The sequence below is a fragment of the Protomyctophum parallelum genome (assembly GCF_964188405.1).
Source record: "Protomyctophum parallelum genome assembly, chromosome: 11".
NCBI classification, from domain to species: domain Eukaryota; kingdom Metazoa; phylum Chordata; class Actinopteri; order Myctophiformes; family Myctophidae; genus Protomyctophum; species Protomyctophum parallelum.
Window position 1 is genome coordinate 3245406 of NC_139707.1, and position 27385 is coordinate 3272790.

The following is a 27385-nucleotide window of genomic DNA, read 5'->3' on the forward strand; positions in this document are numbered from 1 at the left end:
CCTGATTAACCTGATACAGCCACAGCTGCTGTTTCTACTGTAGGTTTTATGTTTTATGAATCTAGTGCTGCCACTGCCATGAGCTATTTTTGGCGTGCGACGCATGGTGAACAAAATGTCAATGCCGTTTAATTCGCCTATTGGTACAATAAATAAATAATATGTAATCATTATAATTGTATGTTAACCCATTCTGAACGGGCACCCATTTTGGTGTCGGCATCATGTTATGCTTTAGCTATTGAAAAATAGCAGATCTACAAGCTCGTATCGCGCCACCGAGTGGCGCGATACGAGCTTGTAGATCTGCTATTTTTGAATAATCGAAGAACGACTGACATTTTTAGAATCTGATCTCAGGTCAGAATGGGTTCATCAGACCAGTGTGTGTCCAGTGGAAACCTCATATGAATCTGATCTCAGGTCAGAATGGGTTAACTACAGTATATGAAGTAGGCTATTATGTGATTGTTTTCCCAATTATATTCAAAACAATACAAATAAACCGTTCCCCATGGCCCATCTGTATAATTATGCCATATACAGTATGACCACTATAGTGGACCGTGGACCAGAAGCACTGCCGTTACTACAGGACTGCATCAGGTTGATATTTTTCCATAATGCAAAAGGGGATTCCTAAAATAGCTAACGGCTATAATAATAAAAATATCCCGTTGCAAGTTTGGCTTCCATGCCAGCAATTACTGTAAGCGTAGACGGCAGCTATTTCAAACAGTGGGCTACCTCACTCTGAAAGCGAACTCTAACCCATTCTGAACGGGCACCCATTTTGGTGTCGGCATCATGTCGTGCTTTATCTATTGAAAAATAGCAGATCTACAAGCTCATATCGCGCCACCGAGTGGCGCGATACGAGCTTGTAGGTCTGCTATTTTTTTTTTTTAATCGAAGACACTTTTAGAATCTGATCTCAGGTCAGAATGGGTTAATAATGAAACTGTCAGGATGTAATAGACATTTTTAGAATCTGATCTCAGGTCAGGATGGGCTAAATGCCGGGCTGCTGGGGATTAGATTCCTGGCTTGCTATAGCCTCTCTCTGCTGCAGTGGTGGAAATGTGGAACTAAGTACATTTCACCTCAAGGACTACTTGAGTGCAGTAGGCTCTACGCGCAGAGCAGCCATGTTGGAAAGACTTCTTTCACAGGTGTTACCAATGATGCTAATTATGGTTGTATAGACTGCACCAAAGTTTGACGGAATTTACACATCCTGCTTGGGACGCGTTTCCCCCCCCCCCCCCCCCCCCCATGAATTCCCATAGACTGTCTTTTTTTCTTTTTTTATATTGCATCAAATAAGAACTGTGTTCCAAATGATCCCGCTGGTTCGACTCATATGCATGACAAAATGCAGCCGCCAAATTAGTTAAATTAGTAGGCCTAAAATAATTATCGTAAATGATACAGAGCCACCTTAGCGACAATATCGCAGAGACCTTTTGTTTAATTTTGGACCACAATGCTTACTGTATATGAGATGATTTTAAGATCAGCCAATGTTATATTATCCATAGAGAAAAATGTCTGTGACCCAGAGGATGAATGAGTGACGCTCCACTCAGGTCAAACAGAGTCAGGGCGCTATATTGCGTAGTAGTGTTGGGCTCACTGAAAAAAATGATAGGCCTACACCAGCTTGCGGATCTGCTACTCGTGATGCTTTTGTATGACACTGTAGTGTGATCAAGTAGGGCGTTCATTTACATATTTACACAAAATATGTTTCTGCCCGAAAGCAACGGTGTACAGTAGTCCTTTTACTTCTAACAGAGAATATTTTTTATATTTTTTCCTAAGTGCTCTGCTGCAGGAAGAGTGCCTGAGGAAAGAGAGATTGAGCCTTTAACAGCGAGCTAAAGATAGCTGCCAAATGGAGATCTCTCCCCCAACAGTGAAAACTATCCTACACTGTAGGACAGGTCCTCTCCCTCATGATATGTCACCAATTCCACCACTTCCCTTAATGTGGAGCCACATCAAATCACGCTGACACATCCATGCCTGGTCCTGTCATCGAGTGTCTCCCCCGCTGTAGCCGGCTTCTCCCATCATACAGGCGCTTGTCTGATTTAAATTGCCTGTCTCTGCACGCCTTCTCTCGGCAGGCCTGCGTGTGTCGGTCTGACCAACCGGCCGGCCGGCCGGCCGGCCCGGCTGGCTGCTGCTTTTCTATATTGTGGATATACGTAGATGCGAACGCAAACGGATGCAATTTGTTACACAGACTAGGTAGCTGTTTGACGGAAGGTTTTTGGAGAAGGAAAGGGAGGGGGGGGTGGCTTGTGGTTTGTATTGGCGCTGACGTGGTGTGGTGTTTTCGGGGAGCTCTGTAGCCCCGCTCATAATTGGAATGATCCTATAGTCTCCATGCACGCCGCCAGCCTTTTAACTTTGTAGCACTCCAGTCTTTTGTCTGCTCCTCTCAACAGCTCATTTACAGTGGTGGAAAGTAACTTAGTACTTTTACTTAAGTATTGTACTTTTACTTCACTACAATTATTTGAAAATTGTAGTTACTAGTTTACAATTTACAATTTAGGCATTTAGCAGACGCTCTTAATCCAGAGCGACTTACAATAATCAAGAACAAAAGCATGGGAATACATCACAAAAGCATTTATCATAAAACATGCGTAAGCTAAGAAAGTAACAGTGGAATATCTATATTATGAGACTATACATATAAACTATATATATATATACTACTATGCTATACATATGTACTAATGCATGCTATGACTATATACAATGCAATTATAGTGCCGTCTACATAACATGCTATAAGTCTGTATCAGATGCTATCTAAGTCTACAGAAATGCTATCTAAGGGGGTAGGGTAAGTGCTATGGGCCATGATGGAGTCTGAAAAGGTGGGTTTTCAGACTACGGCGGAAGATTGGGAGTGATGCTGCAGTTCTGACTGCAGTGGGAAGTGCATTCCACAGTTTTGGAGCCAGAAGGGAGAAGAGTTTGGGACGTGTGGAGCGTTGTCCCGGCGTTTTTAGTGAGGGTACTTCCAGCTTCCCTGCGTTGGCTGATCTGAGTGCGCGGGAGGGTTTGTAGGGTTCAATCATACTTGTGAGATATGGGGGAGCCATACCTTTGGTTGCCTTGAATGCCAGCATCAGAGTTTTGTATTCTGTGCGGGCAGCGACCGGGAGCCAGTGGAGGGAGCGGAGCAGGGGGGAGACATGTGAGAATTTTGGCTGGTTGAAGACCAAGCGAGCTGCGGCATTTTGGATCAGCTGGAGAGGCTTAAGTGCACATGCTGGTAGGCCAGTAAGGAGGGAGTTACAATAGTCGAGTTTTGACAAGACTGTTGTCTGGATTAGGAGCTGGGCTGATTCCTGGGTGAGGAACGGTCTAATTCGTCGTATGTTATAGAGTGTGAACCTACAGGATCGAGTGACAGCTGTGATGTGAGCTTTGAACGAGAGCTGACTGTCCAGGACAACACCAAGGTTCCTGGCTGTTTGGACAGACGTTACCAGGGCGTTGTCTACGGAAATAGTTAGCTTCCGCATAGGGCAGGACTTAGCTGGGAAGAAGAGAAGCTCAGTCTTGTCTAGGTTCAGCTTGAGGTGATTGGAGGACATCCACTGTGAGATGTCAGCCAGGCATGCAGTGATGCGCTCTTCCACCTGAGTGGCAGAGGGGATTTGGAGATTTTAATTTTGATAAGAAAACATACATTAACCACTTCAATGCTATATATTTTGAAAATAGCCGATCTACACACTACACATCTCACAATGCATCGCAACGCAACGCATTGTGAGCTTGTAGATCGGCTATTTTCAATAGACTTTGTACACATTTTGAACTTGTGAAATGGGACATTCTGCAATCTGATTAGGCTACTTTTACTGTTAGTACATTTTGATGGTTATACTTTTGTACTTTTACTCAAGTACATTTTCAATTCCGTATTTTTACTTTTAACGAAGTACGTCTAAATTGCAGTATTGGTACTTTTACTTAACCCATTCTGAACGGGGAACCCATTTTGGTGTTAGCATCACGTTATGCTTTAGCTATTTAAAAATAGCAGATCTACAAGCTCATATCGCGCCACCGAGTGGCGCGCTACGAGCTTGTAGGTCTGCTATTTTTGAAAAATCGAAGAACGACTGACATTTTTAGAATCTGATCTCAGGTCAGAATGGGTTCATCAGACCAGTGTGTGTCCAGTGGAAAACCTCGTATGAATCTGATCTCAGGTCAGAATGGTTTAAGTAAAACAAAATACCTTTTCCACCACTGCTCATTTATTCTTCGGCGTACGTTCAGCTGGCTCATCGTGAGGCGAGTGAGTCATGATGGCGGCGTTCCTTGTTTTCATTTTTTTATTATTAATTTTTTTCCTGCCGTAATGTTTGTGTGTGTCTGTGTCTGTGCTGTGACCCGGTAAAGGCGGGGATGCCTCTTTGTACAAAGTGCTGCCTGGTGCGTGCCTGCTGTGTGCGTGCATGTGTGCGTGCCTGCGTGTGTGTGTGCGTGCGTGCGTGCATGCCTGCGTGCGTTCATGTGTTTGTAGTCCTATAGACAGTATAATTTCAGAAAGACAACATTTTCCCGATTCTCACAAGAGAAATGTTGTGCGTGCGTGCGTGCGTGCGTGCGTGCGTGGTGGCATAGTAGACAGACATCAGGTTGTGGCTGTCTGGAGGCCTGCAGAGCTCCGTGCCTGTTGGAATGCAGACGAAGGAGGAAGTGGCTCAGACAGAGCCACAGCGCCCCCTGCAGGCCGCTGCACGGAAATAATATTAGTTCTTGTCACCAGGAAGAAAATGGAAAACAACCCCTAAAGTCTGTCAGGTGGAAACCCTGTCCTGCCATTGGGCAATGCAGCAGATTGTCAGTGCATTGTCAGAAAAACGGAACATTGTCAGCGAGAAAATGGGGGCATTTGCCGAGGCGTTGATATGTTAATTCTATTCAGACACCCTGAATACATAAAGTTCCTTTGCCGGACACTTCTTTTCAGTATAGCAAAGCAGTAGAATTAGCATTAGGCTAATCATTGAATAAAACCTGCAGGTGAAAACATGCATTTTGATAAATCCTTCAGGAAAGCGCAGAGTTGGATTTGGCACCTTTCTGTATTATGCAAAACGGTTACTGTGTAAAAAGACACTTGTTCCAATGAATCCAATGTCGTTTTTATTTAGGTTTTAAGTATAAAACCCACAGACACACTTAATTAACCACATTCACTTATTTTATTTTTCCTGAAATATGGCTTAACCCAGCCACAGGGGCCAGAGTGGCGCCCCAGGTTCAGAGCTTTGGTCCTGGGGGCCACCAGGTTCAGAGCTTTGGTCCTGGGGACCCCCAGGTTCAGAGCTTTGGTCCTGGGGACCCCCAGGTTCAGAGCTTTGGTCCTGGGGACCCCCAGGTTCAGAGCTTTGGTCCTGGGGACCCCCAGGTTCAGAGCTTTGGTCCTGGGGACCACCAGGTTCAGAGCTTTGGTCCTGGGGACCCCCAGGTTCAGAGCTTTGGTCCTGGGGACCACCCAGGTTCAGAGCTTTGGTCCTGGGGACCCCCAGGTTCAGAGCTTTGGTCCTGGGGACCCCCAGGTTCAGAGCTTTGGTCCTGGGGACCACCAGGTTCAGAGCTTTGGTCCTGGGGACCCCCAGGTTCAGAGCTTTAGGTCCTGGGGACCACCAGGTTCAGAGCTTTGGTCCTGGGGACCCCCAGGTTCAGAGCTTTGGTCCTGGGGACCACCAGGTTCAGAGCTTTGGTCCTGGGGACCCCCAGGTTCAGAGCTTTGGTCCTGGGGACCACCAGGTTCAGAGCTTTGGTCCTGGGGACCCCCAGGTTCAGAGCTTTGGTCCTGGGGACCCCCAGGTTCAGAGCTTTGGTCCTGGGGACCCCCAGGTTCAGAGCTTTGGTCCTGGGGACCCCCAGGAGGTTGGAGGTCCCTCCCTGGCACCTGAGGGAACCAGACGGGACAGATTTGTGGAGTGCCTTGATTTGATTGATTGATTGATTGATTGATTACTTTATCAGTCAGAAATATGAACAGCACACAGAGGTACAGTCAGACATTAAGGCTAAAAGGATAACACAAAACAAGAAACAACGCAAGTCATTTATATATCAGCTTGCATTCCATTGTCTTGCATACCCAATAAGGTACATATCCTATTAGTGTTCCTTATAAGAGGCTTTCTGTAGTCATGACGTCTGCAATCTCTAGTCATGGTTTGATTTTAATCTTTTCTGGTGAAGCAACTTTGGTTGTGTAAAATGTGCTATAAATAAAGGTTAACTTGATTGGATTGGTGGGGGAGAGGACAGTGGGCTTAGTGTCCCATTGGGGGAGAGGACAGTGGGCTTAGTGTCCCATTGGGGGAGAGGACAGTGGGCTTAGTGTCCCATTGGGGGAGAGGACAGTGGGCTTAGTGTCCCATTGGGGGAGAGGACAGTGGGCTTAGTGTCCCATTGGGGGAGAGGACAGTGGGCTTAGTGTCCCATTGGGGGAGAGGACAGTGGGCTTAGTGTCCCATTGGGGGAGAGGACAGTGGGCTTAGTGTCCCATTGGGGGAGAGGACAGTGGGCTTAGTGTCCCATTGGGGGAGAGGACAGTGGGCTTAGTGTCCCATTGGGGGAGAGGACAGTGGGCTTAGTGTCCCATTGGGGGAGAGGACAGTGGGCTTAGTGTCCCATTGGGGGAGAGGACAGTGGGCTTAGTGTCCCATTGGGGGAGAGGACAGTGGGCTTAGTGTCCCATTGGGGGAGAGGACAGTGGGCTTAGTGTCCCATTGGGGGAGAGGACAGTGGGCTTAGTGTCCCATTGGGGGAGAGGACAGTGGGCTTAGTGTCCCATTGGGGAGAGGACAGTGGGCTTAGTGTCCCATTGGGGGAGAGGACAGTGGGCTTAGTGTCCCATTGGGGGAGAGGACAGTGGGCTTAGTGTCCCATTGGGGGAGAGGACAGTGGGCTTAGTGTCCCATTGGGGGAGAGGACAGTGGGCTTAGTGTCCCATTGGGGGAGAGGACAGTGGGCTTAGTGTCCCATTGGGGGAGAGGACAGTGGGCTCAGTGTCCCATTGGGGGAGAGGACAGTGGGCTCAGTGTCCCATTGGGGAGAGGACAGTGGGCTTAGTGTCCCATTGGGGGAGAGGACAGTGGGCTTAGTGTCCCATTGGGGGAGAGGACAGTGGGCTCAGTGTCCCATTGGGGAGAGGACAGTGGGCTCAGTGTCCCATTGGGGGAGAGGACAGTGGGCTTAGTGTCCCATTGGGGGAGAGGACAGTGGGCTCAGTGTCCCATTGGGGGAGAGGACAGTGGGCTTAGTGTCCCATTGGCCGTATAGGGCTTAGAGGCCAGTGCACTCCCATCGTGTCCTCAGGTTTGACCTCCTATCGTGTCCTCAGGTGGGTGGGTGGGAGGGGGGGGTGCACTCCCATCTTTGGCGGCGTGGTCGGTACGTTGTGGCCCGACCAACCGCCACCTCCTCTGGGGGTTTGTGTAAAGGCACGGCCAATCGCAGGGACAGAAGGCTGCACCATATGGCCTTGGACGGCAGTCCCCTCCACGCACGCACGCACGCACACACACACACACACACACACACACACACACACACACACACACACACACACACACACACACACACACACACACACACCTGTCTGCTTGGACAGCAGTCTCCCTCCAAACACCCCCATGTCTGCTGAGAATCGGCCTGGGATCAAATCCTCTCACCTTCTGTCAGTCCCCTTGTCGTCGTCCCCCCACCCCACACACAGATCTACAAGCTCATAGCGCGCCACTCGGTGGCGCGATATGAGCTTGTAGATCTGCTATTTTTCAATAGCTAAAGCATAACATGATGCTGACACCAAAATGGGTTCCCGTTCAGAATGGGGTAAGAAGTGGTTGTGATAATATAAAAAAAAGGAATGACGTCAAAATGAATGAATTGAAAAAGGGACATACTAAACTAAACTAAAGTAAATGTGCCTCGATCGTCGCAATTGTAGTCAAGTGCAGCATACTGGACTAAAATGTACTTTTAATGCGCCTCCCTCCCACCCCCCTCGCTTCTCCTCCTCCTCCCTCTCACGGGTATAAGAAGATGAAGAGAGTGATGGATGGGTGGGTGGGTGGGTTATATCACTGAGAATAAGCCGCCGTTGGGGGGGGGGGGTGGGGGGGTAGTACCGGGCAGCTTTCCCTACGGTTGCATCACGCCTTGGCATCAAGGCAGCATCCCTTGGTTATACGTTATACAAACCCCAGCGGCTCACACTCACTCAGTGGATGCAGAGGGATGGGAAGATGATGCTGATGCTGCACAGGGCCCCGCGGTAAAGCCGTATCCTTTGTGTGGCTCGCACCATCTTTTCTTCTCTCTCTCTCGCGCCCTTCTTTAATCCATTCTGAACGGGCACCCATTTTGGTGTCGGCATCATGTTATGCTTTAGCTATTGAAAAATAGCAGATCTACAAGCTCATATCGCGCCACCGAGTGGCGCGATACGAGCTTGTAGGTCTGCTATTTATGAAAAATCGTGAAAATGTGCCTAAAATTTGGATTTTTTTTTTTTTTTCAGAACAAACGTTTTTAACTCAAATCTTTGCTTCTGGGGAGGGTCCCTGAACAACATATTTTCAGATGGGGGTCGGTAGCCAATTACAGATCATTTTTGGGGTCCTTGACATGAAATATTGAGTGATATAGGCCTAGAAACATGAGGTATTTCAGAAAACTGTCAGGATTTAGAATATTTTTTTTTCAGGCCTGAATGGTTTAAAGGGATTTCTCTCTCTCTCTCTGTCTCTCTCTCTGTCTCTCTCTCTCTCTCTCTCTCTCTCTCTCTCTCTCTCTCTGTCCTCGTTTTCTTTCTTTTTTTCCTCTCCTTTCATGATGCTCTCTACTTTTTTTTCCCCTTGTTTTTTTTGTTTTTATTCTCCTTCTCAGGCCTCGTGGGTTCTACTGCTTCTTTTATCGCCCACGATCCCTGTTTATCTGTTTATCTGTTCCACTGAGATCTTTCTCTGGAGGTCTGCTCCTCTCCCTCCTCTCCACCCTGCCTTCAGAACCATCCACCACCCCCCCATCCCCTCACACATACGCTCCACTCTGCCTTCAGAACCATCCACCACCCCCCATCCCTCTGCTCCACCCTGCCTTCAGAACCATCCACCACCCCCCCATCCCCTCACACATATATATATATATATATATATATATATATATATATATTTTTTTTTGCTTCTGACTTCTCACCCGTTTTGCTTCTGACTTCTCACAGCTATATATCACCTCATTATCGCACTCTTTTCTCTCTGGCTCTTCCAACAGTCACAGATCCTGAATGTGAATTTAACTCAGAGTGTAGCAGCAGAAATGGAACCAAACAGACTTTTTAAGGGGGAGTTCTGTGAGTTCTGATTGAACGTTACTATAGTAATCTGATCTATGAATTTGCCCAGCAACAGCCCACGCCTCGCCGCCGTCTGTCTCGAGGCAGTGGTTCCCATCTTTATGGTTCCCAATCCGACCCTGCGTGCGTGCGTGCGTGCGTGTGTGTGTGCGTCAATAATCGGTGTGTGCGGCCACTGATCTTTCGGTGTGTGAGGCCGACCGCACACGCTGATAGCCAAAGTGCCAATGCTTTATTTACAGTAGGACGCAGAGTACAAGAAGGTTGTTCTCGTTGGCCTATTCTGCATCCTAAATTAAGTATTGGCACCTTGGCTATCGGTGTGCGGTAACTTCATTCTTCCTTCAAGATTTCTATTCAAACTTTGGTGCACAGCCACAGATTGGAAGCCGTAGTTTTAACCCATTCTGACCTGAGATCAGATTCATACGAGGTTTCCGCCGGACACACACTGGTCTGATGAACCCATTCTGACCTGAGATCAGATTCTAAAAATGTCAGTCGCTCTTCGATTTTTCAAAAATAGCAGACCTACAAGCTCGTATCGCGCCACTCGGTGGCGCGATATGAGCCTGTAGATCTGCTATTTTTCAATAGCTAAAGCATAACATGATGCTGACACCAAAATGGGTGCCCGGTCAGAATGGGTTAAGTATTGGCACCTTGGCTATCGGTGTGCGGTAACTTCATTCTTCCTTCAAGATTTCTATTCAAACCTTGGTGCACAGCCACAGATTGGAAGCCGTAGTTTTAATACCTGGATCTCCCTTCTCTTAAAATAAATTAAAATGAACAAAAAAAAGTTGACCTATCGTCAAACAGACGAGGCGTCGTCACGCCCCCTCTGTAAAGCATTGGCTTACAGAGCCTTGCTGCGAAACAGTGCAGCTGGTGGGCTGTTCCGTTGGCCAGCGGCATGAAGGAAGCAGACATGACTCAATACTGCTCCCTTAAATCATTCATGAACCACATTCCCGGCTGTGCAGCACTTTTTAAACTGATACTGGGTGGAAGACAACATGCTGTACATGCACACCACTTACAGTACGGCGCTGTACGGCTGCTGTCAAACCTCACGTCGCTGTGCTGGAAAGCAACTAAGCACATTCACTCAAATAGGCTGCTGGGATTCAGTGTCGAGTTTGATAAACGCATAAAACAACATTCAAATAATAGCAAAAAAAGGCGACGTCAGAGGACTAATCTATCAAGGTTCAAGGTTGGACTTTATTGTTACATTCTGTGTACAGTACAGGTACGTGAGAGTACAACGTTTTATAATTGTTTGGCGGACAGTCGTTAAAGTTGATTGAGTTGGAAGCGGCTTCTCCCTCTAACGTTCCCTCGTATTTCTACTAGTTTATTGAAACAGTCCACACATTGGTCCATTGGTCCAGTGCATAGCCTACTGCAGGCCTTGTTGCCTAGATTAAGGAGACATTTTGAAGCTCTTGCTACTGAAATGCATTTAACATGCATGGGTGAAAGGGAAAGGGACAGCTCGCCATGTCTCCTCTCTTAGTAACCGTTGCTAACGTGCCTATTGGACAAGGACGGGTCGGGGAGGGACTTAGCGAAGGGCCTACTACCACTGTAAGAGTCACTGTGTGAGGGAGGGTTCTGATGTAGAGTCACTGTGTGAGGGAGGGTTCTGATGTTAGAGTCACTGTGTGAGGGAGGGTTCTGATGTTAGAGTCACTGTGTGAAGGAGGGTTCTGATGTTAGAGTCACTGTGTGAGGGAGGGTTCTGATGTAGAGTCACTGTGTGAGGGAGGGTTCTGATGTAGAGTCACTGTGTGAGGGAGGGTTCTGATGTAAGAGTCACTGTGTGAGGGAGGGTTCTGATGTTAGAGTCACTGTGTGAGGGAGGGTTCTGATGTTAGAGTCACTGTGTGAGGGAGGGTTCTGATGTTAGAGTCACTGTGTGAGGGAGGGTTCTGATGTAGAGTCACTGTGTGAGGGAGGGTTCTGATGTAGAGTCACTGTGTGAGGGAGGGTTCTGATGTTAGAGTCACTGTGTGAGGGAGGGTTCTGATGTAAGAGTCACTGTGTGAGGGAGGGTTCTGATGTTAGAGTCACTGTGTGAGGGAGGGTTCTGATGTAGGAGTCACTGTGTGAGGGAGGGTTCTGATGTTAGAGTCACTGTGTGAGGGAGGGTTCTGATGTAAGAGTCACTGTGTGAGGGAGGGTTCTGATGTAAGAGTCACTGTGTGAGGGAGGGTTCTGATGTTAGAGTCACTGTGTGAGGGAGGGTTCTGATGTAAGAGTCACTGTGTGAGGGAGGGTTCTGATGTTAGAGTCACTGTGTGAGGGAGGGTTCTGATGTAGGAGTCACTGTGTGAGGGAGGGTTCTGATGTTAGAGTCACTGTGTGAGGGAGGGTTCTGATGTAAGAGTCACTGTGTGAGGGAGGGTTCTGATGTAAGAGTCACTGTGTGAGGGAGGGTTCTGATGTAGAGTCACTGTGTGAGGGAGGGTTCTGATGTTAGAGTCACTGTGTGAGGGAGGGTTCTGATGTAGAGTCACTGTGTGAGGGAGGGTTCTGATGTAACAGTCACTGTGTGAGGGAGGGTTCTGATGTTAGAGTCACTGTGTGAGGGAGGGTTCTGATGTTAGAGTCACTGTGTGAGGGAGGGTTCTGATGTTAGAGTCACTGTGTGAGGGAGGGTTCTGATGTTAGAGTCACTGTGAGGGAGGGTTCTGATGTTAGAGTCACTGTGTGAGGGAGGGTTCTGATGTAAGAGTCACTGTGTGAGGGAGGGTTCTGATGTTAGAGTCACTGTGTGAGGGAGGGTTCTGATGTAAGAGTCACTGTGTGAGGGAGGGTTCTGATGTTAGAGTCACTGTGTGAGGGAGGGTTCTGATGTAGAGTCACTGTGTGAGGGAGGGTTCTGATGTAAGAGTCACTGTGTGAGGGAGGGTTCTGATGTAGAGTCACTGTGTGAGGGAGGGTTCTGATGTAACAGTCACTGTGTGAGGGAGGGTTCTGATGTTAGAGTCACTGTGTGAGGGAGGGTTCTGATGTTAGAGTCACTGTGTGAGGGAGGGTTCTGATGTTAGAGTCACTGTGTGAGGGAGGGTTCTGATGTTAGAGTCACTGTGTGAGGGAGGGTTCTGATGTTAGAGTCACTGTGAGGGAGGGTTCTGATGTTAGAGTCACTGTGTGAGGGAGGGTTCTGATGTAAGAGTCACTGTGTGAGGGAGGGTTCTGATGTTAGAGTCACTGTGTGAGGGAGGGTTCTGATGTAGAGTCACTGTGTGAGGGAGGGTTCTGATGTAAGAGTCACTGTGTGAGGGAGGGTTCTGATGTTAGAGTCACTGTGTGAGGGAGGGTTCTGATGTAGAGTCACTGTGTGAGGGAGGGTTCTGATGTTAGAGTCACTGTGTGAGGGAGGGTTCTGATGTAGAGTCACTGTGTGAGGGAGGGTTCTGATGTAAGAGTCACTGTGTGAGGGAGGGTTCTGATGTAGAGTCACTGTGTGAGGGAGGGTTCTGATGTTAGAGTCACTGTGTGAGGGAGAGTTCTGATGTAGAGTCACTGTGTGAGGGAGGGTTCTGATGTTAGAGTCACTGTGTGAGGGAGGGTTCTGATGTAACAGTCACTGTGTGAGGGAGGGTTCTGATGTAAGAGTCACTGTGAGGGAGGGTTCTGATGTTAGAGTCACTGTGTGAGGGAGGGTTCTGATGTAACAGTCACTGTGTGAGGGAGGGTTCTGATGTAACAGTCACTGTGTGAGGGAGGGTTCTGATGTAAGAGTCACTGTGTGAGGGAGGGTTCTGATGTTAGAGTCACTGTGTGAGGGAGGGTTCTGATGTAAGAGTCACTGTGTGAGGGAGGGTTCTGATGTTAGAGTCACTGTGTGAGGGAGGGTTCTGATGTAATAGTCACTGTGTGAGGGAGGGTTCTGATGTTAGAGTCACTGTGTGAGGGAGGGTTCTGATGTAGAGTCACTGTGTGAGGGAGGGTTCTGATGTAAGAGTCACTGTGTGAGGGAGGGTTCTGATGTAAGAGTCACTGTGTGAGGGAGGGTTCTGATGTTAGAGTCACTGTGTGAGGGAGGGTTCTGATGTAAGAGTCACTGTGTGAGGGAGGGTTCTGATGTAACAGTCACTGTGTGAGGGAGGGTTCTGATGTAAGAGTCACTGTGTGAGGGAGGGTTCTGATGTAGAGTCACTGTGTGAGGGAGGGTTCTGATGTTAGAGTCACTGTGTGAGGGAGGGTTCTGATGTAAGAGTCACTGTGTGAGGGAGGGTTCTGATGTAGAGTCACTGTGTGAGGGAGGGTTCTGATGTAGAGTCACTGTGTGAGGGAGGGTTCTGATGTTAGAGTCACTGTGTGAGGGAGGGTTCTGATGTTAGAGTCACTGTGAGGGAGGGTTTTGATGTAAGAGTCACTGTGTGAGGGAGGGTTCTGATGTAAGAGTCACTGTGTGAGGGAGGGTTCTGATGTAAGAGTCACTGTGTGAGGGAGGGTTCTGATGTAGAGTCACTGTGTGAGGGAGGGTTCTGATGTTAGAGTCACTGTGAGGGAGGGTTCTGATGTTAGAGTCACTGTGTGAGGGAGGGTTCTGATGTAGAGTCACTGTGTGAGGGAGGGTTCTGATGTAGAGTCACTGTGTGAGGGAGGGTTCTGATGTAAGAGTCACTGTGTGAGGGAGGGTTCTGATGTTAGAGTCACTGTGTGAGGGAGGGTTCTGATGTAAGAGTCACTGTGTGAGGGAGGGTTCTGATGTTAGAGTCACTGTGTGAGGGAGGGTTCTGATGTTAGAGTCACTGTGTGAGGGAGGGTTCTGATGTTAGAGTCACTGTGTGAGGGGAGGGTTCTGATGTAGAGTCACTGTGTGAGGGAGGGTTCTGATGTTAGAGTCACTGTGTGAGGGAGGGTTCTGATGTAGAGTCACTGTGTGAGGGAGGGTTCTGATGTTAGAGTCACTGTGTGAGGGAGGGTTCTGATGTAAGAGTCACTGTGTGAGGGAGGGTTCTGATGTAGAGTCACTGTGTGAGGGAGGGTTCTGATGTAGAGTCACTGTGTGAGGGAGGGTTCTGATGTAACAGTCACTGTGTGAGGGAGGGTTCTGATGTAGAGTCACTGTGTGAGGGAGGGTTCTGATGTAGAGTCACTGTGTGAGGGAGGGTTCTGATGTTAGAGTCACTGTGTGAGGGAGGGTTCTGATGTAAGAGTCACTGTGTGAGGGAGGGTTCTGATGTTAGAGTCACTGTGTGAGGGAGGGTTCTGATGTAGAGTCACTGTGTGAGGGAGGGTTCTGATGTTAGAGTCACTGTGTGAGGGAGGGTTCTGATGTAACAGTCACTGTGTGAGGGAGGGTTCTGATGTAAGAGTCACTGTGTGAGGGAGGGTTCTGATGTTAGAGTCACTGTGTGAGGGAGGGTTCTGATGTAGAGTCACTGTGTGAGGGAGGGTTCTGATGTAAGAGTCACTGTGTGAGGGAGGGTTCTGATGTTAGAGTCACTGTGTGAGGGAGGGTTCTGATGTTAGAGTCACTGTGTGAGGGAGGGTTCTGATGTAAGAGTCACTGTGTGAGGGAGGGTTCTGATGTTAGAGTCACTGTGTGAGGGAGGGTTCTGATGTAGAGTCACTGTGTGAGGGAGGGTTCTGATGTTAGAGTCACTGTGTGAGGGAGGGTTCTGATGTTAGAGTCACTGTGTGAGGGAGGGTTCTGATGTTAGAGTCACTGTGTGAGGGAGGGTTCTGATGTAGAGTCACTGTGTGAGGGAGGGTTCTGATGTTAGAGTCACTGTGTGAGGGAGGGTTCTGATGTAGAGTCACTGTGTGAGGGAGGGTTCTGATGTTAGAGTCACTGTGTGAGGGAGGGTTCTGATGTAGAGTCACTGTGTGAGGGAGGGTTCTGATGTAGAGTCACTGTGTGAGGGAGGGTTCTGATGTAGAGTCACTGTGTGAGGGAGGGTTCTGATGTTAGAGTCACTGTGTGAGGGAGGGTTCTGATGTTAGAGTCACTGTGTGAGGGAGGGTTCTGATGTAGAGTCACTGTGTGAGGGAGGGTTCTGATGTAGAGTCACTGTGTGAGGGAGGGTTCTGATGTAGAGTCACTGTGTGAGGGAGGGTTCTGATGTTAGAGTCACTGTGTGAGGGAGGGTTCTGATGTTAGAGTCACTGTGTGAGGGAGGGTTCTGATGGAAGAGTCACTGTGTGAGGGAGGGTTCTGATGTTAGAGTCACTGTGTGAGGGAGGGTTCTGATGTTAGAGTCACTGTGAGGGAGGGTTCTGATGTTAGAGTCACTGTGTGAGGGAGGGTTCTGATGTAAGAGTCACTGTGTGAGGGAGGGTTCTGATGTTAGAGTCACTGTGTGAGGGAGGGTTCTGATGTTAGAGTCACTGTGTGAGGGAGGGTTCTGATGTTAGAGTCACTGTGTGAGGGAGGGTTCTGATGTAGAGTCACTGTGTGAGGGAGGGTTCTGATGTTAGAGTCACTGTGTGAGGGGAGGGTTCTGATGTTAGAGTCACTGTGTGAGGGAGGGTTCTGATGTAAGAGTCACTGTGTGAGGGAGGGTTCTGATGTAGAGTCACTGTGTGAGGGAGGGTTCTGATGTAGAGTCACTGTGTGAGGGAGGGTTCTGATGTTAGAGTCACTGTGTGAGGGAGGGTTCTGATGTAGAGTCACTGTGTGAGGGAGGGTTCTGATGTAGAGTCACTGTGTGAGGGAGGGTTCTGATGTAAGAGTCACTGTGTGAGGGAGGGTTCTGATGTAGAGTCACTGTGTGAGGGAGGGTTCTGATGTAACAGTCACTGTGTGAGGGAGGGTTCTGATGTAACAGTCACTGTGTGAGGGAGGGTTCTGATGTTAGAGTCACTGTGTGAGGGAGGGTTCTGATGTAGAGTCACTGTGTGAGGGAGGGTTCTGATGTTAGAGTCACTGTGTGAGGGAGGGTTCTGATGTAGAGTCACTGTGTGAGGGAGAGTTCTGATGTAAGAGTCACTGTGTGAGGGAGGGTTCTGATGTTAGAGTCACTGTGTGAGGGAGGGTTCTGATGTTAGAGTCACTGTGTGAGGGAGGGTTCTGATGTAGAGTCACTGTGTGAGGGAGGGTTCTGATGTAAGAGTCACTGTGTGAGGGAGGGTTCTGATATAAGAGTCACTGTGTGAGGGAGGGTTCTGATGTTAGAGTCACTGTGTGAGGGAGGGTTCTGATGTTAGAGTCACTGTGTGAGGGAGGGTTCTGATGTTAGAGTCACTGTGTGAGGGAGGGTTCTGATGTAGAGTCACTGTGTGAGGGAGGGTTCTGATGTAACAGTCACTGTGTGAAGGAGGGTTCTGATGTAAGAGTCACTGTGTGAGGGAGGGTTCTGATGTAAGAGTCACTGTGTGAGGGAGGGTTCTGATGTAAGAGTCACTGTGTGAGGGAGGGTTCTGATGTAAGAGTCACTGTGTGAGGGAGGGTTCTGATGTTAGAGTCACTGTGTGAGGGAGGGTTCTGATGTAAGAGTCACTGTGTGAGGGAGGGTTCTGATGTTAGAGTCACTGTGTGAGGGAGGGTTCTGATGTTAGAGTCACTGTGTGAGGGAGGGTTCTGATGTTAGAGTCACTGTGTGAGGGAGGGTTCTGATGTTAGAGTCACTGTGTGAGGGAGGGTTCTGATGTAAGAGTCACTGTGTGAGGGAGGGTTCTGATGTTAGAGTCACTGTGTGAGGGAGGGTTCTGATGTAGAGTCACTGTGTGAGGGAGGGTTCTGATGTAGAGTCACTGTGTGAGGGGAGGGTTCTGATGTTAGAGTCACTGTGTGAGGGAGGGTTCTGATGTAAGAGTCACTGTGTGAGGGAGGGTTCTGATGTTAGAGTCACTGTGTGAGGGAGGGTTCTGATGTTAGAGTCACTGTGTGAGGGAGGGTTCTGATGTAGAGTCACTGTGTGAGGGAGAGTTCTGATGTAAGAGTCACTGTGTGAGGGAGGGTTCTGATGTAGAGTCACTGTGTGAGGGAGGGTTCTGATGTAGAGTCACTGTGTGAGGGAGGGTTCTGATGTAGAGTCACTGTGTGAGGGAGGGTTCTGATGTTAGAGTCACTGTGTGAGGGAGGGTTCTGATGTAAGAGTCACTGTGTGAGGGAGGGTTCTGATGTAAGAGTCACTGTGTGAGGGAGGGTTCTGATGTTAGAGTCACTGTGTGAGGGAGGGTTCTGATGTAAGAGTCACTGTGTGAGGGAGGGTTCTGATGTAGAGTCACTGTGTGAGGGAGGGTTCTGATGTAAGAGTCACTGTGTGAGGGAGGGTTCTGATGTAAGAGTCACTGTGTGAGGGAGGGTTCTGATGTTAGAGTCACTGTGTGAGGGAGGGTTCTGATGTTAGAGTCACTGTGTGAGGGAGGGTTCTGATGTAGAGTCACTGTGTGAGGGAGGGTTCTGATGTAAGAGTCACTGTGTGAGGGAGGGTTCTGATGTAAGAGTCACTGTGTGAGGGACGGTTCTGATTCTGAACCAGGAGTCTACTCTCAGTCTCAATTAGGGCTCTGCTCGAGATGCCACGCTAAGCGCCGTGTTTTGAGCTCGTGGATCTGCAACTTTTGAAGCTTTTGAATTTGAATCCTAAAAAGTGTAACATAACATACTGAGGTTTCCACCCGACGGAGGTGATGTCTAAAGCCAGGCATTTTGACCACATTTTAATATATCTTTACTATTATATTGAAAGAGACCAAAACATATTTAACCCATTCTGAACGGGCACCCATTTTGGTGTCAGCATCATGTTATGCTTTAGCTATTTAAAAATAGCAGATCTACAAGCTCATATCGCGCCACCGAGTGGCGCGATACAAGCTTGTAGGTCTGCTATTTTTGAAAAATCGAAGAGCGTCTGACATTTTTAGAATCTGATCTCAGGTCAGAATGGGTTCATCAGACCAGTGTGTGTCCGGCGGAAACCTTGTATGAATCTGATCTCAGGTCAGAATGGGTTAAATGTATTCACGCAAAAGCTTTCAGTCTATAATGAGTGCACTATAGGCTACTATAAGTAGAGCTTTCTGCTTCAAAATCGAAAATGTAAATGCAAATATTATGCAAAAAACCCAAAGCGGGGAGTTTGCTCAGTTATAGATGTTCAGATGTACAGATATATACTACGCAATGCTTCTGTGACGTTATAATTATTATATAACTGTCTCTGCTCAGTACTGTCTGTACTCCCCCAAGTCATTCAAACTGATAAAAGAACACACTTGAATAATGCAGTCAATGTTGGCATCATTCCACAGTTTATGAACCGTGGACATTATAATTTCTGCTTTTAATCTTCTCTCCAGGGGTCTGTGTTCGTCTGGCTTTACCATGCATTCATTAGAACGCAGAGATGGCCACGCTGTGATGTATTGGTTGAGTGTGTGTAGCACAGCATGCTTGAGCCTTTAATATAAGCACAAGATTAAACAGTAGATTGTATTCATATTATGAATACAATCAAATGGCTGCCTAAAGTATAGGCAGTGATATCAAGTGTGCATGAATGAATCACAGATCTACAAGCTCGTCGACATGAATCAATCAATCAACTTTATTTGTTCAGACTCTGCGTCCAATAAAAACAGACAACATAAAACATTACATGTATACAAAACGGAACACCCCTATCCTATAAAAACATTTTTACAATAAACAGTCATACCCGTGCTTCCAGAAAGCAGAGCGATACCTAGTAGTACTGAGGCTGGGGTTAGGTTACACAGCAGCATAATTATACAGGTTTGAGACTCATTGAGCCGACACATACATTTGTACTAGAGCTGGGACTCGATAAAAAAAGAAAAATCTAATTAATCAGAGGCTTTGCGATTTATTAATCTAGATTAATCGCATTTTAATCGCATATCATTATTTGACCCGAGAACAGTGAGAAAGCAATTTTTTCAAATGGATTTTGGTATACTAGTGAATCAATGAATAGTGAATACATAAGTTTAAGCAATAAAACATTGCTTTTGTAGTGATAGGGGTAATAATTCTTTATTGAATAATTGCACACAACTGTGCTGTAATCCACGCTACCATCGGATAGCCTTTTAAATCCTATTTCCAATCCACGGGGACAAGCAAAGTGATCTCAGCGGCTTCCCCCAGTCTGGTGAACTGTCTGCGGTTTCTGGTGGTGTTATTGTCTGAAGAGGACACGGACACTTGGTGCGCAGGTCCGTCTGAAAACTGTCCAGTGACAACGTTCCGTGGTGAAAAAAATAGTGTGATTAAAATGCGTTAATTTTTTTAATGCATTAATTTTTCTGTAGTTAATTCATCGCAATTAGTCCCGGCCCTAATTTGTACATCAAGTTTCTCAGTAAGGCATGAAAAGTGTACACTCCCCACACTACATAATTACTCACTTGCACTACGTAATCAAGTAATGTATGTTTTGTAATAATAATCAAAATCTACAAAGCAATAATGTTTTCAAATAAGTGTAGTGGAGTTAAAGTGCATGCACTATCCAAGATGTAGTCGAGTACGAGTCGCTGTATGAAAAAAGCCCATAACATCATGGAAGACACCAGCCACCCCGCAAATACCCTGTTCAAACTACTCCCTTCCAAAAAACGCTACCAGAGCATCAGATCTCGTACCACCCGTCTCAGTAACAGTTTTTACCCCCAGGCAGTCAGGCTGCTGAACAGCTGACCTTGAACTGTATTGCACTTCACTTCACTTGCACTTTTCTTTTCCTGTTTTTTGTCTTTTCTTGCACTATAGATGTTTGTTTATGTCCTGTGTATGTAAGACGGAGAGTGCTCTGAGCAAAATAATTTTCATTGTATGTATACTCTGTATCTATACACATGACAAATAAACCTGAACCTGAACCTGAACAAGTTAACATTTGGAAATACTAAAAGTAAAAGCACCTTGAAATGTACTTACAGTAGTTACTTAGGCCTACTGTACTTGCCACCACTGCATTATGTGTACAATGGGCTATATTCTCATGACAGACCCCTGAACCAGTGTGTGTGTGTGTGTGTGTGTGTGTGTGTGTGTGTGTGTGAGTCAGGTTTGGTGGGGATCGGTGCAACGCCACACATCTTCCAAAGATACTGAGGCCTCTTTTAGACGGCGACCATCTCCATATAACACGTCAAAGTCCCGTTGAGTTCTCATTTTATTGGACCATTTACATGAGAACGCACACTTGAATGAACACGCTACAAAGTGCATGCATATATATGCCAGGTCGCTAGGTGGCGCGTGTCCTTGTGGGGTCCGTGTGACGCAGCGCTTATATAAACCATAGACATAAGTCACGCATGCGTAGAACTACTTCCGTTCTTCTTCTACACAGAAAGTAAACAAACGTCGCGTCCTCATCACACCTCCAGCAAACCGGACTATCCGACATGGTTGTTGTTGTTCGTTTCCCCTAGCAAACTGACGCATGCCTATGACACCATGTAAAAACGTAGGACACGGGGCGAGCCGACCAGAGCTGACGTAAGCCATGATGTCACAAGTTTTGCGGATCCACCGTTTTGTCTGTTTATATGGAGACCATAGGAAACGGCGTTCTAAAAGATTTCCACTCTGGGAGGTGGTTTCACTTCGTTGCGTTTTCACCTCCTGTGAACACGGTTCTCGTCTAAATGACAGCAGCAAACGATACTTTATTTTGCCGTTTTTTATGAACACCATCCTCGTGTAAATAGCACCTGACACTAAACTGGCATGTTTTACTTTGTTTGACTGCGGCTCTCAAACATTTTACTTTGTTTGAGACCCGTCTCTGTCTCTGCAACACACTTTCTTCAGAACTCATGAAAAAAACAGCTCTCTGCTACTATTTTTTGGAGGGGAAAAAAAAATAGAATGTTAGTTACAAATGAGATAAAGTGAGCAGCAAAATACTGTACAGCTGCAAACATTTGCACTGTATCTAAAGCAGTTCTGCTTTCATCAACACTTCCAAATTGGGTTACCTTCATGTTGGCTTTGATCCCGAGTTCTTTTGTTTCTCACGTTATGTACTTACTGTATGCGAGAGATATTTTCTGTTTTATGTGCTTATAGCACTTTGTGAAATCAAAAGATGTGAGCCACAGCAAATGACCACGGGCAGGTTTTTCTGTACAGACAGACTAAACAAAAACCTTATTCTGAAACCTTACAGAGCACTGAAGTCCTGACGTAACTCGCTCATCCCTTCGATTCCCCTGGTTCTAAAGTCCTGACGTAACTCGCTCATCCCTTCGATTCCCCTGGTTCTAAAGTCCTGACGTAACTCGCTCATCCCTTCGATTCCCCTGGTTCTGAAGTCCTGACGTAACTCGCTCATCCCTTCCATTCCCCTGGTTCTAAAGTCCTGACGTAACTCGCTCATCCCTTCGATTCCCCTGGTTCGCGGAAGTAATTTCTCTATGGAGAATAACATGGGGTGATCTTAATATCGTCTACTATAAGCGTTGTGGTCCAAAAATAAACAAGCTGTCTCGGCGTTATTGTCAGGGAGGTGTCTCTGTATCGTTTGCAACAGTCAGTCACTCATATATGATACAGTCTGCTTCTAGCGAAAATCTAACTAATTCAGCAGCAGTAACATTAGCGTTTTCTCTCAGTCAGTTGATTCTTCATATCCATATGAGTGAAGCGGCCGGGATGACATGTTTATTTTTCAAACACAGTTCTTATATGAGGCGATCTAAAACCGCCTCAATGGGGATTTCAATGCAACTAAACAAATACATGAACCTGGGGACTGACGCCCTCTACTGGAAGTGACGTCAGACTTCGGTGCTCTATTCCAGTCGCATCCAGCTTTTGCACATTTTCCTGCACAAAGATAAGGTTTTGTAGGTTAAAACTGATCTCACAAGACAGATTCAGCGCAGCAGCAGCAGCTAAAACAAATATTCATATATTTCTTTCTTGCAGATGGGTTTCCAGATTGGTGAATTGATCTTTATTGACAATAAAGTAACAAAATAAAAATCCAAGATGGAAGACCGGCTGAGGAAGTTGGACAACCGTCACTCGATTGGCGTTGCAATCCAATGCTTGATATGAGCAGTATTTGGCTTATACTGTACATACAGTATATCATTATAATAGACATAAGAATAATAATCTGCGTATGGCGTATTGCAGCACAACACGAGGTCAATTCCTTTGAACGAACACAATGTCATTTTTTCATTCATTTATGAAAAGAAAGGATGTGGAAGCGAATGGAACGCCCAAGGCCATTTTCTCTCGGAAATTGAGTTGTCGGGATTTGGCTGTTTGTTTGTTTGATATTATTCATATGACATTTGTTCTGCCGCATGGCTGTGAACGACACACAGAGGAAGATTAAATGAAATGACTTCACAGGGTTTGACCCCACACCTTTAACCCATTCTGACCTGAGATCAGATTCATACGAGGTTTCCACTGGACACACACTGGGTCTGATTAACCCATTCTGACCTGAGATCAGATTCTAAAAATGTCAGTCGTTCTTGTCGATTTTTCAAAAATAGAAGACCTATACAAGCTCGTATCGCGCCACTCGGTGGCGCGATATGAGCTTGTAGATCTGCTATTTTTAAATAGCTAAAGCATAACATGATGCTGACACCAAAATGGGTCCCCGTTCGGAATGGGTTAAAATCCTCAGTCTTAACCTATTTCTAACTCTGAATGTCTGCAAATGTAACCAAATGGACCCCGATTTGTAAATTTCGGACTTAAATTAAAGGTGGCTAAATTAAGTGTTATATAGCTTATCTATCTGATTGGAATTACTGTGTTTGTTCAGTGTTCAGTTTATTGTTCAGTCTCCAGCTCTTTAATAAACAGAGAACACCTTTTTCAGGTGGGGATGCCAATAATGTGATTCAATCAGGAAGGACATCATTTATCAGTTTCATTGTTATTGTGATCCAATGTTGTCTGCTCATGTTGTTTGTCCAAGGTCTTTCCCCTGATTGGATGCAAGTGGTGTCCCGACCTGAAAATGTATGTTCAGGAACCTTTGAACTATAGTGTGATTACTAGATTACTAGATCTATTTTGCATACTAAGAAGTGCAAAAGAAACACTTGACAAGGGGGTCGACTGTGCCAGGAGGAAGCCACAGACATGTGTAGCCATTCACAGCCATCCTGCAATAAAACAATATAAATCAAATATTTGTCTTGGAAATGTACTCAAGTAAGAGTAATAAGTGTCAAAAAATATAATACTCAATTAAGTTCCTCAGAATCTGTACTTTAAGTAGGCTACAGTACTCAAGTGCATTTTTTTTGATCGAACATGCACGCACGCCAAACGCATGCACGCAGACATGCAACAATGCTATATAAATGAGAGGGCTGTGTGCTCAAGTCGACTATAATCGCCGGCTGTAATCTCTGCTCACTCACAGCTGTGTGGCCGCACACACGCACGCACGCACGTACGTGCTCTCTCACACACACACACACACACACACACACACACTGTACACACACACACACACACACACACACACACAGAGAGCTTAAACTCCTTCATAAATATAGAACACATGGTCCCAGCATGTTTTTGACATGGCCTTAACCTTGCTTTGTCTTTTCTCTCCTCTCCTCTCCTCTCCTCTCCTCTCCTCTCCTCTCCTCTCCTCTCCCCTCCCCTCCCCTCCCCCCCTCCCCTCCCCTCCCCTCCCCTCTCCTCTCCTCTCCCCCCCCTCCCCTCCCCTCCCCTCCCCTCCCCTCCCCCATCCTCTGCAGTGTAACAATGACTACGTTCCAGTGTGCGGCTCCAACAACCAGAACTACCAGAACGAGTGTTTCCTGCGTCGAGACGCCTGTAAGCAGCAGTCTGAGGTGCTGGTGGTCTCAGACGGAGCCTGCCCTGCAGGTACGTAACATCTGAGCATACATGCTCATTGCTGCATGCACGTGCACACACAGTCACGTGCACACACAGTCACGTGCACACATAGACAGGTGCACACACAGTCACGTGCACACATAGACAGGTGCACACATAGACATCAAAGGGGGCTCGAGCCCCTGCCCTTTTAGCGGTACGTAAAATGAATACTGCCCTCTCACGAATGCACTTACTAGGGTGAAATGAATGCAAATGACCCCCCGTTCCTTTCCATGTGGGCGGCGGTGGGCGGCGGTGGCTCAAATGACCCCGTTCCTTTCCATGTGGTGGGCGGTGGGCGGCGGTGGCTCAGCGGTAGAGTGGTGTTCGAACCCGGGCTCCCCCAGAGTTAGTGTCGAAGTGTCCTTGAGCAAGACACTGAACTCCTAATTGCTCCTGATGTGCAGGTTATTGGTGCCTTGCATTGTTTCCTAGATAGATAGATAGATAGATAGATAGATAGATAGATAGATAGATAGATAGAATACTTTATTGGCAGTTTAAGAAAATTACAGAAATTGATTTTTTAAAAACGCCAAATGGACTTAGACACAAAAAAGCCTTTCCATTGTGGTTCACTTTGAAACATGAAACTATACACATACATACTGTACAGACAAAAACAACCATGGAACATATAATACATAATCCTTATATATATAAGGCTGGGAGCTATATACAGTACATAGGACAAGAGGTACCATGAGGGAATAGTCCTGAGCATGGGAGATGATGGGCTATCCAGGGTCGGAGGCTAACTATGACCAGTGAGTGTGTAGATGGAGCCATGATTTCAGGTCTTTCCTAAATATTGCAATAGAATTTAGGGATTTCAGGGCTGGAGGGAGTGCATTCCACAGAGTAGTGGCTGCGTAGAAAAAAGCATTTTTTTCCCATGAGTGTCCTGAACCTCTGTCATCGGTGTATGAATGTGTGCGTGAATGGGTGAATGTAATGCACATTGCACGATCGATGTAAAGCTCCTTGTAAGGCGCTAAATAAATGCCTATCCGAAGGCAGCGTTCAGGAGAATTGCCTTTTTCCAAACTCTCCTGAACTTGAACGCAGATTTTTCATTAAAGGACCACTTCACCACTTTTCAACCTATCTTCATATAATAGGTCCTCACTAATAATCATGATAAAATGGCACGATTTATTTCTACTCAGTCTGTGTCTCATAGGAGGGCTGTGGGTAAATCAGAAACCGTCTTCCAGTGACATCATCATTAGGCAGATTTTTTTTAAACAAGATTTTTTTACAAAAATGTTTAGATTTTCATTATCGTGAGAACGATGGCTTCCATTTTCACATTGCAACTTTTCAGGACTATAAAGCCTGCAGTTTCTATTAGCTTGGATTCCCCATCGATGATGTCACTGGAAGACGGTTTCTGAACTGCCCACAGCCCTCCTATGAGACACAGACCGAGTAGAAAAGAATTGTGCCATTTTTTTCATGATTATTAGTGAGGACCTATTATATGAAGATAGGTTGAAAAGTGGTGAAGTGGTCCTTTAAAGGAATCTGTCCTCCGTGTAAATCCATGCCCCGTCTTCAGTAGCCAAAGAGTGCGCGATCGATCGCGCCCCGAAAATTGCTGATCTACAAGCTCTCAAAAGCGTCGCTCTCTCCACCTCTAAAGAGAAAAAGGTCATTTCCAGGTCAGGATACCAATTTTATCCAATCAGGAAAGAGAACTCATACAAGATATATAGGATTAAACGAGTGAAATTGGAAGTGAAGTACAACAATTGCAGTAACAATTATACAAATTGAAGCTGATAAATGCGTTGTTTTCTCTCATGATTGATGGTACAGTAATTTAACCCATTCTGACCTGAGATCAGATTCATACGAGGTTTTCCACTGGACACACACTGGTCTGATGAACCCATTCTGACCTGAGATCAGATTAAAAAAATGTCAGTCGTTCTTCGATTTTTTTCAAAAATAGCAGACCTACAAGCTCGTATCGCGCCACTCGGTGGCGCGATATGAGCTTGTAGATCTGCTATTTTTAAATAGCCAAAGCACGACATGATGCCAACACCAAAATGGGTGCCCGTTCAGAATGGGTTAACAAAGTAATACTTACTTTCCTCGCCTGCAAACTCTCTGTGAACTCGTCTCCACTGCATGAGCTGTGTTTTCATGGCAGGGATTTGTCGCTGTTCAATAAGCCAATGCATCAAAGCCAGGACACAAATTCAGCAGCCAGATTTACTCTCCTAATAATACTTGTTGTTCCTGCACTGTCGCCTGGTGACAACAGTTCTGTGTGTGTCACCATATCGACAGTGGTCATCCATTACAATGTAGATTACACACAGTATACAGGGGAAAGAAAAATAAATACAAATAAATCACTTGTTCACTTTGTGATGCTGCCAGTGTGGGAGAAATACCTGCATTATCCCATTCTGAACAGGAACCTCTTTTGGTGTTATAGCATCATGTTATGCTTTAGCTATTGAAAAATAGCAGATCTACAAGCTCATATCGCGCCACCGAGTGGCGCGATACGAGCTTGTAGGTCTGCTATTTTTTGAAAAATCGAAGAACGACTGTGACATTTTTTTTAGAATCTGATCTCAGGTCAGAATGGGTTAATCAGACCATAGTGCAGGGTTCCCCAATAGGCGGCCCGCGGGCCATTTGCGGCCCACAGAGCGCCCCCTTGTGGCCCATGAAAGAATTAAAAAAAAAAAAAAAAGGGTCCCAGATATAAATGGCATTAAATGGGGGTCAGTAGCCTATGCATGTCAAACTGGGCATCCTTTTCAAATGGGGTCTTGCCCTGAAAATGAATTTTCAGGGCAAGACCTCGACCTCGCGCGTGCAGACTCGGCCCCCAGCCTGGTACGCTAGTCAAAATATGGCCCTTGAGGAAAATTAATTGGGGAACCCTGCCATAGTGTGTGTCCAGTGGAAACCTCGTATGAATCTGATCTCAGGTCAGAATGGGTTAATCAAACCATAGTGTGTGTCCCAGTGGAAACCTCGTATGAATCTGATCTCAGGTCAGAATGGGAGCCTGGAAGCCTACAGCTGTGTAAACTGTGCAGAAATATTAATAGCAGAGGGAGGTGTTCCCAGTTTGCACACAGCCCTACGGTAAA

At 46.5% G+C, this 27385-nt stretch overlaps 1 protein-coding gene across 1 annotated transcript in view; it reads left to right on the forward strand.

The window, feature by feature from the left end:
• tmeff2a (transmembrane protein with EGF-like and two follistatin-like domains 2a) overlaps positions 1–27385 on the forward strand; it is a gene marked incomplete at both ends in the record, with an annotated part of 244960 nt that overhangs the window by 86198 nt on the left and 131377 nt on the right. Inside the window, 1 exon segment of the mRNA XM_083776070.1 lies at positions 24119–24248. Coding sequence (XP_083632196.1) covers positions 24119–24248 — 130 coding nt within the window.